The sequence below is a fragment of the Caretta caretta genome, chromosome 16 (assembly GCF_965140235.1).
Source record: "Caretta caretta isolate rCarCar2 chromosome 16, rCarCar1.hap1, whole genome shotgun sequence".
Classification (NCBI taxonomy): domain Eukaryota; kingdom Metazoa; phylum Chordata; order Testudines; family Cheloniidae; genus Caretta; species Caretta caretta.
Window position 1 is genome coordinate 23,091,199 of NC_134221.1, and position 15,867 is coordinate 23,107,065.

The window sequence follows — 15,867 nt, forward strand, 5'->3', positions numbered from 1 at the left end:
GAGAAACTCCTGTCAGAAAGAGTAGAAGCAGCCAAAGCAGGGACTGCAGCAATGGGGGGAAAAGGTACAATGGGGCCCAGCCAGGGCCACCCCTTCCTCTCACAGACCCCTGGACCCACAAATGTGCAGGGAAGAGACCACCTTTACTCTGGGGGCACTAAGACCCAGGTGGTGCCTCACCTCCCCCACCCCCGCAATGAGGCCTTGGGATAAACGTGCAGAAAGAAGTCAAGCAGAGACTCCAACTGGTAGAAGCAGAAGCAAGGACCCTCTGGACATTCAGGATATGTCTACATTGCATAAGGAGACCCACAGCAGCAAGTCTCCAACCCTGCATCAACTGACTCGGGCTCACACTATGGGGCTAAAAATTCCAAATCGGGCTGAAGCCCATACTCAGAGACCCAAAGGTCTCAAAGCCGGGACTCCAGCCAGAGCCAAAATGTCTACACAGCTATCTTTAGCCCTGCGGCACAAGCCCACAAACTCAAGTCAGTTGACCCAGGCTCTGAGATTCACTGCCACTGGTTTTTGGGATTTTTTTTTTTTTTTGGTTGGTTGGTTTTTTTCAGTGTAGATGTACCCATATAGAACTTTCTACAGTGTTTATTGGACTGTCTCTACCCTGTGCTGATTGGTTGTTTGGTCCAATTCTCTCCCTCCCTCTCCTTCAGTCTCTTGAGTCCATCTTCACTCCACACATGCCTCTTATCCCCCTTCTCCTGTGCCCCATCCTTCTTCCCTTTTCTTTCCATTTAACTTATCTCCTCCTTAAGTACAAACACACATAAACAAACCCAAAACAAAAAATGTGGAACTAACATGATGTTTGCTGCCATCACATTGTTCACTCTGTTTGTGTTATACCGCTTCTCCAAACCTGCGACTGTCTTGTCCATTTAGATAATAAATTCTTCAGGGCAAGGACCATCTGCTACTTTGTGTTTGTACAGTGCCAAGCACAATGGGGGGCCCATTCTGGGTTGGCCTTAGACACTACTGTACATGATAAATAACACTGGGAAATAGTCTATTTAATCTAAAAATGGAATTTTCAAAGAAGCCTAATACTGTTAGGCATCCAACTCCAATTGAAATTCAACAGGATTTGGATGCCTAATTCCCTTAGGCTCATTGGAAAGTTCACCCACAGACTTTAAAGTCAAGTGAAATATAGACATTTAACTTTTTCTCGATATATGCATTTCCTTTATACTGCCTGGTGTTTTCTCTCAAGAACAGTGGTTTTCAACCTTTTTTCATTTGCGAATGGAGGTGCGGATCCTTTTGGAAATCTTAGATATATGTAGTCTGTGGACCCCCAGGGATCCGCAGACCACAGGTTGAAAACCACTGGTCTAGAATGATATTAGGACTCATTTGTCTAGTGCTCTTCATGTTAATGGTCTCAGAGCAAATGACATATATAGGAATCTTTTCACACATCATTGAAATGCAGTCACCTCTGGAATAGAATGCAACATGGATTTTACAGCACAAAGCAATGCTATGCAATAGTTTAGGATGGACATGACAATGAAATGTGAATAACTTTCCTCTTTTCAAAGGAGTAACAACTACAGTAATGAGAGTAAAACATTCCTTATTAGTAAAATCTGCTGAGACTTGGTAGCATTCAGACTGCTTTGCACTAAACCCCTTTCAGAGTAACTACATTCATTCCAGCACACTGTGACCTGCACCACTGTATGAAATGCTCTGCATGAAGCCTAACCAGTATTTTATCAGTACTACCACCTCCTTTTATTTATTTATAGTGTATTTCCAGATCAAGGAAACCAGACATCCAGTGTGCCTTCTTTCCTGCAGCTACACATGGGCTGAAAGCTTACAGGATTTTTGGCAACTTTCAAATCCCTTTCATGTCAGTTTGCTGCAACTACTGATCATTTTGCAGATATTTCCTCTTTGTAATTTTTCACTCAATGCCTCATTACTGTATATTTATCTAAAATATAACTGAAGTGCATGCCCAGGTAAAAAGTTATTTTCATGCTGCATAGTCTACCCTATTTACTGGTCTATTAGTTAGAGCAGGGAACTGAGAGGTTAGGACTCCCGGGTTCTGCTCCTGGCCATATCACTTACTGGTGATGACCTTGAACAAATCACCTTGCCTCTAAATGCCTCACTTTGCCCATGTATGAAATAGGCATAGTATCAGCTTACACAGATTCTTTCGGTAAGGAGATAATTGTAAATATAATTGGAAGGTGCTTTAAAATTCTTGATGAAAGACCCTTTAGAAGTAAAAAATATTGATTTGTTTTGTGTTCAGTGGAGTTTGACATTAACTTATTTTTGCTTTGCTGTTGGACACCTGCAGGACTCTAGAATCCGTGTTTGCCAATTACTGCTATCCAGCCAAAAGGGAAAAATTCCAACATTGCTTGCAACCCAGCAAGCAAACTATTTTATTTTTAAATATCTCAACAACAGAATTGTAAATTTAAAAGTAATGTAAAGCATAGAACAGCCTTGAAAAATTGTACTCATCCATTTCCCTGGTGGCATTAAATCCTTCTTGCCTCTGCCAACAGACAAATGATTACAATTTTTTGCATTTTCATTATGATCAGAGCTTGGGAAACCCACATGCCCGTCACAAGTATGATTCTTTCCCAAAAGCTTCTGCAAAACCTAAGCCTTCAACTTTTTTTAAATTACGTATCTAGCCCTTTCAGTTATGAAGGCACTCTTCCAAACATGAGCTGAGTACAAGCTGATATCAAGCTGCCATCCAAAGTCAGCAGATAAGCAAGCCACAACAGAGTGAAAAATTAGCATTTTTCATCATTGTTATTTGGAACCATGAAGGCAAAAGTAATAATGACAAAAACCTAGCAATTTCTGCTGATGCTAAGGAAAGCTAGGAGTTGTAGGAGAGGCACTGGAGTTACAACTGTCTCAAACAACAGATGCTGGTGGAAGGGTAAGGAAGAATCTTACCCTCATCACAGCAACTTACAGGCAACTAGTTAAGGGTAAAGTAGTAGAGACCCTCCATCCACTCTCACAGAACACAAGAGACTGAGTGGGGGAGAGAGAAAGCTCCTTCTTCCTTACAGCAGCAAGAGGAGGGTTGGGGTAGGGATGGGGGCTTCGAATTTATCACACAGCTCCTACTCAAAGGCTGATACAGAAACAAAGTCCAGGGATAAGACCCTCATGGGAATCCTTGTATCCTGAGCATGGTGAAGTTGATTTCTCCCCTGGATATTGCCCCTGGACAGTGGACATCCCCACCACACAGCATGCATATCAAAAGGTTTGGCCAACTGTTTCCTTTATAGGTTTTGCCCCGCTTACATCATCTACTCCTCCTTTTGGACCAACCTCTCTTCCTCTCTATATAAATAGGAGTTTGAAAATGACCCAATTTATAAATGTCTTGATTACATCTTCCTCTTTCACACACACATTGTCACCACAACCACTATCAAATTGCAGTGTAATTTCCTGCTAAGTCTCTGGACCTTCATTTGAATTACATTACACTAACCGCATTGAGTCCTCAGAAAATTTCTCCTGAACTAAGAAAGATTAATAAGTATTTGTCAATGCTTCAGCAGCTATTATCACTTACTGCAGCACCATCAGATGCATCTCATCTGAGCCATCCTCCCCACTCCCACTTCCATACATCCTTTCAATACAATAGATTGTTACATCTACACCTACTGCTTCACCTCCCATGACACATTTGGTTTAGGAATTGAATAACTTTCTTATTTTGTAAAAGCAGATACAAAATAACTGAAAGCTCAAGAACTTGTCTCTCTCACCAACAAAAATTGGTCCAATAAAAGATATTACCTCACCCACCTTGACTTTCTGATAAAGCATATGTTCAAATTTAATCTCCTGTCTCTTTGGCCAGATATTAAAGGCCTTGTAACATTCCCTTGGCCTTTATTACCCAGTCTTAACTGCAACAACCAAAACAACTAAGAAAAAATCTTTAGGCTAACACTTATGGATATTAAATCCCTTGTTCTGGAAAATTTAGATCAACTTTAATTCATTTATTTTATCATGCATTACACTGAACAATTGTAATTCAAGGATATGATAAAAATTCTTAGTCCAGAACTCTAACATTCCACAACTATTATAAATTCTTATAGGCAACATGTCCTTATGGCAACTTCAGTACACCCAAGCTCATACTGGGAAGGAACATTTTAACTTTGAAAAGGAGAGAAGATTATTAGGATCTGATACTGACTCCCTCTGGAGCCTGCCACAAGTCATTTAACATCTACACTTCAGTTGCCCCTTCTGTAAAAAAAGGAATAGTACTTAGCTACCTAAACAAAGGGGTCATGAAAATAAATTAATACTGATGACAAGAGCTGTGTAAGTGCCAAATACTTTTAATAATTGGCTTCTTAGCTCCACATGGTCAGAGGTGCACACACAAATTATTGACTGTTTACTAGTAGTGTACCACTGCATTTTCATTTATTTTTAATTAGCATTCCTATCTATGACACTCACTCAGGTACCAGATTTTGACTCCAGTATCCACTAAAATCCATTATAAGCAATTTCACTAACTTCTAAAATTCTTCATAACCAAAAATAGTTCTAAAGCAAAGCATTAAGAATCTTTGACTGTTAAATGTTCTGAGTTATTTAAGGCCAGTTTTCACAAAAAGTCTAATACCATTTAATTCCGTTTATCACACCCTCTCCCATGCTTTTACTTCTGAAGGCATTAGTTGTTGGCACTTTCATAGATAAGTTTATTTCCATTATTGTATCCCGTTGTACATAAGTTACTTTTCTAGAGGACATATTTGGACAATAGTTGATTCCAATTAATTTTCTCCAAATGTTCATTAAGTCACCCTCTTACAGTTCAATCATTTATGCTGAAAAATAACAATTACATCAGGACATCATGTTTCAAATATCATGATACAGTACTGTATTTTAATCACAAATTTTTATTTGAATTAACGGATGTAAACCTCCAATTTGTATATTCATAACAGTCCATGCATTGGTTCCCACCAACATGTAAAAAGAAAGTTGCTTACAAAAAAGCAACCTGCCATGGTGATTCTGCAATTTAGGATCAGGGTCAAGGTCAAAGCACTTAAAACCCCTGAACTGATTCTCTTTAAAAAGGTTCTCTTACCTGCATACTTATTTTGAGGGATATCAACAGGATATGGAACTAGTTAGACTTCAGTTTCTCTTTTAGTCTTTCATCTCACTCAACACTGCCTTTTGCTATTGTAGAACACTTTGCATCTACCCACCTACAGTGTCCCATATTACTTCCTATTGCTTCTAGCCTCTCTACCAACTTTATGTCCTGGAATTTTCAGGTCAGACAAAAAATAACTCTAGTGCAAGTTTATTTCATTTAGTAAAGTAATTGTTTCCTAAATACCTTGTTCCTGCATGGTTTGGGAACCAATTCTGTTTCTTGCTGAATAACATTCCTGCTAGCTTACAGTCCATTGAACATTTATTGGTCTCCTTCACATTCCTCCTTACTCTATCCACTGGTTACACAAAAATTACACACTATTCTGTGCAAACTGTCTGCTCCTGTGCTATTCAGGTACAACACATCGTTACTCCAGCTATATTTAATATGCTCCTCTTTCACCCAAATCCTACGCTTTCTATTGAACTTTCTATAGAAAGCCAATTATTTACCACTATAAGTCTGAACATACAAGTTTTAATGACTAACTGGTAGTAAACTCAAAAGAACTACTTTACATCCTTTTTCACTTCACAATCAAGAACTATCCAAACCGCAGCCTAAAAATCCTCACCATTTTCCTAAAGCAATACTGCACATGTGGGCAGGAAATCCAAAACTGCCATCAATTAATTTTCTTTTTTGTTTAGTTAATTTCAGATCCTAGAAAAGAAATGAGTACATCACTGGCTGTTTCCTTGCAGGTAAAGTATCTTCAATTACATCCTCCTGACATAAAATGCTTTCAAGAGATGCTCACAACTCAAACCAAATAGAGATCCTGAACAGAGAAATTTTTGCATTTCAGAAAATTAAAGACACCCATAGAAAATTGTCTGCAAACATTCCCACTAATTTAATAAACAACTAATCTGTTTTCCTTTGTGAGGAAAGAGCTACTGGGAAGAAGATGGGGAATGGGCAGGTAGAGAGAAGAAAAAGAAACTGAGGTAGGAGTTGGAGCTACTTTAGATTTTCAAAAAAAAAGAAGCTGAACACTTTTGAAGGATGGTAGCAATTTGTAAGGTACTTCAATTAACTTATTTTTTCTGCAGAGAACTGGTAATAAATCTGTGGGAACGTAAACAGAAAAGAGGACTTGCAAAACTGTGCAGAAACAACAATCCCTGCTGTCATTGGTTAGTCTCTAAGGTGCCACAAGTACTCCTTTTCTTTTTTCTGATTAACAAGGTTAGTTTCTCTAGCAATGCAAAAGGTGAACGCTACTTCAGTGAGTATGTTTAACAAAAAATCTTTGGGTGACTTATACAGCCTGCTGTGTAGCAACCAGACTTACCAAGTCTCATGCATTTGGATGGAGATTCCTTCATTCTGCATTCATTTTAAGACCATTTTTAAAGTTTCTCCTTATTTTATTTGGGCACCCTTGACAATTTTTGTAAAATACAGTAAAGAGACCTCTCAATTACCCCCAACATCAAATCAATTCATCCAGCAACAATATTAGCTAAATACAGTATTAACCTCCCCAGAAAATTTCCCCAGAGTACTATACTATACCATCAATACCCAGCCATACCCCTCACCTACATCTCCTTATGGGTGAGGGAGAAGTGGGCCTTGCAGGACACCTTGAATACTGACAAACTTGAGTTGTTGCTTTCCCACTTGGTCTGGGAGTCCCAAAGGCCATGGGGTCATAACAGACTGTGCTGTTATCCACCCTTCTCTCGTATCAGTGGGATCGCAGTTCAGACACCTGTGCTTACTGCAAATCCAACAATATTTCCTTCAGACAAGTAGGTGCTAACCCATTATAAATCAAAAACAAAATCTTAAAATCAACCCAGAAATCAATGGGCAGTCAGAGAGGCTTGCAGAGCACAGGTTCAATATGCATGCAGAAGGAAACCTCACTTAAGCAAGTCACCAAACTCTGTACCAGCTGAAGTTTCTGAATATATTTAACATGCAGTCCTATGTAGAACATATTGCAGTACCTAATCTTGACGTAACAGAAACATGGATGAAAATTGCAATATGTATCCACAAGAATGGGTACAACCTCCTAGCTGCCCATAGATCAAAAATAGCTGACCAGTCTGTAGCTGCTACCTGATGTTTGCACATGCTAAACAAGATGAATGGCAAATTAGAACCCTATGCAACTGAACAGGAAAGTGCCCTGAGAGAGGAACAGCAATCGCCCAGAGTGCTCTGCAGAGTAAAAACAGAGCCACCTGATCAGCCCCATTCACCAATATTACTGTACACAAATATATCAGCACCCTCTGGATGAAAACAGGTTTCTCATGCACAGATCTGGTTCTCAGACATTTATGATCTTAACTTTTCTAAAAATCTCAGTGCAGTCACTTACTTGGTTGTTTTAATCTGACAACCCTGAATATGAAAGCACGGCTTACCCAGCTAGCACCTCTGGCAGGGCCCCCATCTTAATGGGATCTGCTGTATGCAGAGGAGAGATAGCAGCAGTTTCAACCCATTACTCCCCACAACCTCGATCCCCCCTTCCCTTAAAGTCCCCTCCCTCACTTTATCCATACTCACTCCTCTCATTTTTCTAGGCCTGCTGGCTGAGGGCTCAATCCTTCCTTCAAGCCTTGACTAGAGACACCCACCCTAAGCAAGGAGGATAGAGGCCTCTTGTCACCAGCTACCCCCTTCATCCCAGCACTTGAACAGCGAGGGTTGCCCCCCTGAGGGCATCCCCGACTCAGACAGCCCTGTCCCCCAGGCCTGCAAACGGACAGATTTCTCCCCCCGTCCTCAGTGCCTGGCCCTACACACCCACCATTCTGAGCCCGGCAGGGAAGGGGCCATCCTTCAGGCAGGGCACAAAGGGTATGTGGTGATGGAGGAAGCTCCCCTCCCCTAGGCCCTGCGAGCTGAGCAAGGAGGCTTCCCCCTTTGCCCTCCTCTCCCCTAACCTGGGGCCTGCAGGCTAGCACTGGGGCTCCCCCGCCGCCCTCTCTTTGGGCCTGCAGGCTGGGCTGAGGGGCTCCCCCATTCTCCTCTGCCCTGCCTTGAGAGACCCAGCAGCTGGGCTGAGGGGCTCCCCCGAGCACTCACTTGATCCTGGATCCCATGGTCTCTGGGGGGCCGCATGGGCCCGGGGCGGGGGTGGAGGGGCTCGGTGGGCTGTGCTCTCTCCTCCGCCTGCCCCTCAGACTCACTCCATCCCAGCCAGCGCCAGGGTCGCCCAGGCAGAGTCACAGAGCGGCGCAAAGGCTGCTGGGAGCTGTAGTACGGCCTCGGCCCGGCCCGCAGGGGCAGCGGGCGGACTTGGCGGCCTGGCTCGCCGCCGCGCCCGTGTTGTCATAGCAACGCGGAGCAAGAGCGCGCGCAGCGTTCAAGCGCATTCAGCGTTTCCTGAGGGGAAAGAGGAACCTGCCCCCTCCCCCCAACTTAAACACGGGGCGTCCCCTTCAGAGAGCCCTGCCAGAGACTCATAAAGAGGGACCGGGTTACCTCCCCGCAAGACACCACATAACCCGACCTACCTCCCCATACTCCATAGACGGGGCCAGGACCACCACCACCTTTCGGCTCCTGGCAGCGACCCTCCCCTAGACCAGTTTCTCAGCCTGATACCAGGGCCTGGCTTGCAGCCTTCCTAAACTGTTGCCAGGAAAATCTCAGGGACCAGCGCAGGTTCACAGACCAGTCTTTGAGAAACACTGCCCTAGAGCATCCCAGAAACAGAAGACGGGCTCCTCTTCTAGCACACCTTGTAACGGTGGCTGGGATGCCCCCACCAGGACATCCTGAAATTGAGACTGCCCCTCATCCGGACCCACGAATACCCTGTAAATGGGATCTGGACATTCCCTCAAATGCCCCACAGAAAGGGGCCAGGCCCACAAATGCCCTGTAAATATGGTTCAGAGTCCCTCCATAACACAACATAAATAGGGGCTGAGACCTTCCCCCCCCCCCGGCATCTTAAAGACCCTGTAAATGAGGGCCAGCACCAGTCCCCACTAAAATGCCCAGTGAATAGTGGTTTGGCCCTCCCCAGTAGAGTGTACTTCCCATATATAGGGATTGAACCTTCTTCTCCAAACAGAGAATCATCATCTCATAAATAAGAATTGACAAATTCCCCCAGCCTCCGATAGGTACAAAATACCCCCCGTGTACAGGGACTGGAAAAACCCATCTCAAGAGGCAACACTGGTTTTGGAAACGGTAGAATTTCCAAGGAGAAAGAAATTGTGAGCAGGGATTTCTGTTGAACCAAAATGCAACAAATTGCAGAAGAAGTCGCAGAAATCAAAGCTGTCCAAGAGGCAATATATAAGCAGGCCACAAGGAATAACAAGACCTGAGGAAGAAAATAAAACAGGATCTGGAGGTTTTTTTAGAAGGAAGTGAAGGCAGAGATGAGATCCATTCAGTTTAAAATAAACATTCTGCTGGATCTAAAATTACAAAGGGTCTGGACAGATTTTGAAACCCATCTACAGCATGCCCAGTCAAGACTGGCAAGCAGGATAAAAGAGGTGATGGGCAACTTGATTACTGTGGACTAAATACATTTCCAAGATATGGAAATACCCAGAAAGCTCTGGCCAACTCCGAACTCGTTAGAATAAGAGATGAGCTGCAGCAAGGAATTAAAGAGCTGAAAAATTAGAGAAGAAACTCCAAGGGTTGCAGACCATTGTGGAAAACAGCTGCTGGGGGATGAGGAATCACACCAGCCAGAGCACTTGAACAAGATAGGACATTTATAAACTCTTCAACCCCATTTGTATACCAAGGTAGCCCAGCTAGGAGGGATCAGACAGTCCCAGTTCAAGTAATACAAAAGCCAACATAAAAAATACAATAGTGATCACTGAAGGGAAAACTTCCTGGGAGGCTTATTAGTCTAACTTTAATATCATATCTCAAATAAATGATGGGGGAGATGAAGAGAGGGGTGTTTTTGATAGCTAACTTGAGTGTACCAGATCTGATGATGCTCCAGAAAAAGACTGAGTTATCAATAGATGTCTGAAGCAATTTGGAGCCAGCCATCAACCTAATCTGGCCAGGACTACGAGGAGAAGGGAACAAGAGATCCCACCTTAACTGGCAGAGGGCCATATGAGATTGTTGTCTGGCAAATTTAGATACCAGGGGGACAAACTGGAAATGGTCCATTTTATTGATGCTTAACTTGACATGCTCTTGCTAATTAAGATCACCAAAAGGAAACCAAGGACACTGTTTAGTGGTGATATCTGCTACAGCACTGAAGTCCTTCCAAGCAACAGCCAAGCAGAAAAGAAAGCAGTTGCAAGTGAGAATGACGGAAACTCTCTGACATGAGCCTTGTAAGTACAAATCTGTATTTAACATGCTTGATGCAAAAGAGGATTTTAATTTGAGTCATGACATTTTGAACAATTAGGCCTGCTTTACACTTGAAAGTTTTACCAGAATAACTATTTCAGTTAGGATTGTGATTTTTTTACTGAAATTATTACACTGATAAAGGCTCTAGAGTGGACACAGTCATACTGGTATAAAGGTAACTTGTACTGACATAGTTATACCCCTTCCGGTACAAGAATAGATATGCTGGCATAAGGCACTTTTATATAAAAATTGTTAACAAAGACTGACAATAACAAAAAATAAAGGAAATAATTCTTGTAAGTTTGAAAAAGATTTGCCCCAAAAAGGAATGTTATAAATGCAAGGCAAGCCAGGACAGAGTGTCAGAAGTTTGTAAGGAAAGTTCCTCACCCAGTTTGGGAAAACAGGCTGACACCAAGCTGAAGGGGCAAAGGTTGGTGATACAAGAAGTAGCTTTACAAGTTGGGGTTTTTTTTGTTTTTTGCTTTTTGCTTTTTTTAGATCTGATCAGTTGAATAACAGTAATAAGTATAAAGATCAGGAAGTACTTGTGGTACCTTAGAGACTAACAAATTTATTTGAGCATAAGGTTTCATGGGCTAAAGCCCACTTCATCAGATGCATGCAGTGGAAAATACATATAAAAATAATGCCCCTCTGCCATGTACATTGGCCAAACTGGACAGTCTCTACGCAAAAGAATAAATGGACACAAATCAGACGTCAAGAATTATAACATTCAAAAACCAGCCAGAGAACACTTCAGCCTCCCTGGACACTCAATTACAGACCTAAAAGTTGCAATTATTCAACAAAAAAACTTCAAAAACAGACTCCAACGAGAAACTGCAGAACTGGAATTAATTTGCAAACTGGACACCATTAAATTAGGCTTGAATAAAGACTGGGAGTGGATGAGTCATTACACAAACTAAAAACTATTTCCCCATGCTAATTTTTCCCCGACTTTGTTACTCACACCTTCTTGTCAACTGTTTGAAATAGGCCATCCTGATTATCACTACAAAAGTTTTTTTCTCCTGCTGATAATAGCCCACCTTAATGGATGAGTCTTGTTAGATTTGGTATGGCAACACCCATTTTTTCCTGTTCTCTCTCTATATATATCTGCCTACTGTGTTTTCCACTGCATGCATCTGATGAAGTGGGCTTTAGCCCACGAAAGCTTTTGCTCAAATAAATGTATTAGTCTCTAAGGTGCCACAAGTACTCCTCGTTCTTTTTGCTGATACAGTCTAACATGGCTACCATTCTGAAATCAGTAATAAGTATAAGACTATTGAAGAGATTAATAGAAAATGTGCAATGTACAGGAATTGTGGACACTGACTCAAATGTAACAGTTATTAAACTAGATATACTAAAATGCTAAGGTCTGGAAGACCCTGAATAAACAGCCTTATTGGTCTCACATGGAGACAATGACTGAAGAACATGCACTCATCCAAAAAATGTGGAAAATTAGGATTAAAAATTGGACCTCAAGAACTGGAACAAGAGGTCTGGGCAACTGAGATAATGGATGGCATCATAATGACTAATAACTATGTAATAAATTCCAGGAAAGGTGTTGTCATAAGATAGCAGTGGCCCTTTAAGAAGGAAGAGGCCAGTGCATTTGTGATTGATCACTTGACCCACAATTAGACTTAAAAGAGCATGCTGAGGCCTTAGAGGAGAGGGCTTTGAAGGAAGTCATGAAGAGTAGATCAGAGTAGCCTGATAACAGGGTCAAAGAGGGACAAGTTAAAACTGCCTGAGGGGGAGAACAGAGACCTGGGGAGAAAAGCTGCTACAGAGATCCAATGGGAGGAGCATAAGGTTGACAGTGAGAACAATTAGCAGGTTGAGTGTTTTGTATGAACAAAAATGGTAAAAAGGGAACCACAAAATACATGCCATTGCATCTAGTAAATACTGACAAAAGAAAACAGAAAAATTTTAAAGGGATTGGGGAGCGGGGGCATGGAGAAGTTTTGAAGGTGAACTCCAAGACTTCCTTCTGGAGTTGTTCCAGCACAGTGCTCTACACTCAAAGAGCTTTACAAACCATAGAGGGATTGTATTATGAATGTATAAATAATTGATTCTTCAGCCAGTCCTTGGGCCTCAGACATCAGGAAAAAATGGTCAGAGTTCCATATTCTGTGTAGACTACAGAAAATTGAATTAAGTTATTTAGAAGGATTATTTTCTATTATTAGCAGCAGATACTTTAGTTTTCCGCAACAGATCTTAAAACTAGGTATTGGCAAGTAGAAGTGGATCCAAAGGACAGGGGAAAGACTACTTTTGCATCTGGAGAAATACTGTGATTACTTAAATTAATGGTTTTTGGCTTGTTTAACACCCTGCCACCTTTGAGAGGCTTATGGAAGGGTATTGTATGGCATACCTGTCTCAACCTGTCTTATACCTGGATGATATCCTGATGCATGCTGAGACTTTTTTGAGCAGGAATTGATACATGTACAAATGGTCTTTGATAAGATTAAGGGTGCTAAACTGAAACTGAACTGAAATAAATGTAAGCTATTTCAAAAAGATGTGACCTACCTCAGGCACACAGCTAGTGAGGAGAGATTTACACTGTCAAAAAGACAATTTTAGATGTTTGGGTTTGTAAGTATTATAAAATCATTGGATAGGTTGAACAAGAAGGGGAAACCAAGCTGCAAGGCCTTGAAATCTGCTACCTCTCAGCAGAGAGGCAACAGTAAGTACTTAAGAATGCTCAGTGGTTTCCCCCAAAATAAATAATAATAAAACCCTAATGGAGGCAAACTTTATCAATATGCTTTCTGTTCTTACCAGATTTCTGCCCAAGTGGGAACTCAGACTGACCCTGGCTGGGTAAGTCAGGTTCAAAGCACTTCTACTTAGCCCCTTGAGCTATCTGGCTGGTATGAAATGTTCAAGGCTACGAACTGTGTTGGCTCCTCTGTCCGTACAAGCTCAGTGTAATCCTCTTGCCATGTGAGCCTTAGCGGTGCTCAGCAGCACACCTAACTGAAAAGCCAAAATCTCTTTGCCAGTGTTTTAATTTGATTGCCCCCAAAGGGCTAATAGGTGCATGCTCTCTGGAATAACTCTCAAGCATTTGAAACCCTGGAGTGATGATCTCAACACTGGTTTGATCTCTCTGTGCAAAAAAATCACTGCCAAAACATATCAACTTTAGAAAAACCTGTTTGTGGGGGGCTGTACCTCTGGAATCCCTTGTTCATCATATGGCTTCAAATTTGGATTACTGATCAAACCCTGTGCGTCAATGAGATATACAAAATTTGAACGCAATCTGAGTAATCGTGTGGATTTTAGAGCTCTTAGGCCTGGTTTAAACTACAATTAGGGTGACAGAAGTCGCCTTTGTGTCAACCTATTTATGCATGTGTCTGCATTCAAATTTGCCTCCCACCAATGTAAGTGCCCCATTATAAGGATTCAGTGACACCACCTCACCAAACAGCGTTGAATTGTGATCAACATATAATGTGAGTGTAAACACTGAAGGACCTATGTTGACCCTAACAAAAGGGTACAACAGGAATCAGCAGAAGTTCCACATGAAAGCAAAGGAACTGCAGCAGCCATACCACAAGGCCAAGGAGACCAACAGTAGATCTGGTGCAGGGAAAATACTGCTTTTACAATGAGCTGCATGCCATACTTGGCAAAGAACCACTAGCATCCCACAGACTATCAGGGATACCTTGGTGGAACCAAAGATACCACCCCTTGACATGAACAGCAAGGAAGAGGTGGATGAGGAGAGACACATGGCAGGGGAGAGGAGGGTCCAGCATGCCATGGGCCAATATCTTTTTGAGACTCAACTGCAGTCTAGCCAGTCCAGCCAGCTGAGATAAACAAGTCTGATCCAGGAGAAGGAATCTCTGGTAGGTATGTGCATGCATTCTCCCTTAAAGTTTAAATATGAAGACAGCACCCAATCAACCTCAAGTTAGCAGGACACAGTATCTGCTTTTCATTGTTCTACTTATAAAAGAAGAGGTCATGGTACAACCAACAGAAATAGTTATCTTCTTTTCATTCCTCTGTAGGGCTTGGGGTAAAGCGAGTCATGCAGCGCAGTTTATGTGCATAGGGATTATGTGCCTTCTGAGAGATTGCAAAATTTTTATGGAGATACTCTGCAAACCTATCCCAAAGGTTTCTGGGGATGGCTGCCTTTATTTTTTCCCTTGTGGTAAGACACTTTCCCACTCCACTCAGCAATGACTGCAGCAAGCACCATTGGGGTAAACAGGCTAATGGCATACAGACCTGGGCAACTTTCGGATGCCAGCACAGCTGTTCCTATGTTACCCTCTGAAGTGAGTTATCAGCTAAAATTACCACTGCCTGTGGAATATAGTGCCCATGTTCAGGGCCATTGCCCAGTACTCAACCTCATGGAAATAGGGCCTGAACTTTTTGTTTTACACAATCAAACAATTCCCTCCTTGCCTCTGGTGGGCAAGAGTATGGTGGGCCATACTCTGGTGGGCCAGAGGCAGGTGGACAGTGGCGTTGTGCAGACATGCTCCAAAGCTGAAGTGTCAGTAAGTGTCTGTGTCACATTTCTGTGGCTGACCATTCAAATGCTCTTTCAAGGCCTCCCTCAGCTGCTTATTTCTGTGCTGAGCTCTTCTAATGGCCCTTGTGTCTAGCCATTCAAAGTCAGCAGACCGCCGCTCCATCCCAGTGGCAACTGTTCCCCCTTTGTCTCACAGATATTATGCTGGACACAACAAGCAGCTATAACTAGTGGGATATTTTTCTCACTGAGATCTAATCAAGTGAGTAAACACCACCATCATCCCTTTAATCTGCCAAAAGCACATACAACTGTTATTATGCACCTGCTGAGCTGGTAGTTGAATCTTTACTTGGAGCTGTCAAAGGGGCCAGTGTATGGCTTCACGAGCAAGGGGTACGCTGGGTCCCACCGGAATGCTAGTCATAGGCATGGGAACTAGGGGCATGGAGTGTGCTGCAGCACCCCCAGATTTTGTGCGGGTTCCCAGCTGCCGACCCCACTCCCAGGTTCCCGGTACTGCTGGCCCTGCATTTCCGGGGTCCTGTCAGCCTCCAGCCCCATGCCCAGTGCTCTGCTCCCGGCCCTCCACCTAGGGTCCCACTGGCTCCGCGCCTGGGGCTCTGCACCTGGCCCACACACAGTGTCCCGGCTGCAGGACCCATGCCCAGGGCTCTGCTCCCAGCCCCAACTGTGGTTCCAGCCTCAGTGCTCCTTACCCCGTCCATGT

At 42.8% G+C, this 15,867-nt stretch overlaps 1 protein-coding gene across 8 annotated transcripts in view; it reads right to left on the minus strand.

Moving 5' to 3' along the window:
• Nucleotides 1-8,753, minus strand: part of DENND1A (DENN domain containing 1A) — a 421,003-nt gene extending 412,250 nt beyond the window's left edge. For 3 of the 8 annotated variants that reach the window (XM_075120369.1, XM_048822726.2, XM_048822736.2), the window contains exon 1: nt 8,300-8,526. In XM_075120369.1, the coding sequence (XP_074976470.1) occupies nt 8,300-8,316 (17 nt within the window). In that variant the 5' untranslated portion in view covers nt 8,317-8,526. Of the gene's footprint in view, nt 1-8,299; nt 8,531-8,730 lie in introns of those variants that run through there. The other 5 variants (XM_048822735.2, XM_075120368.1, XM_048822728.2 and 2 more) reach the window with 5 other exon arrangements.
• Between the last annotated feature and the right edge of the window lie 7,114 nt (nt 8,754-15,867).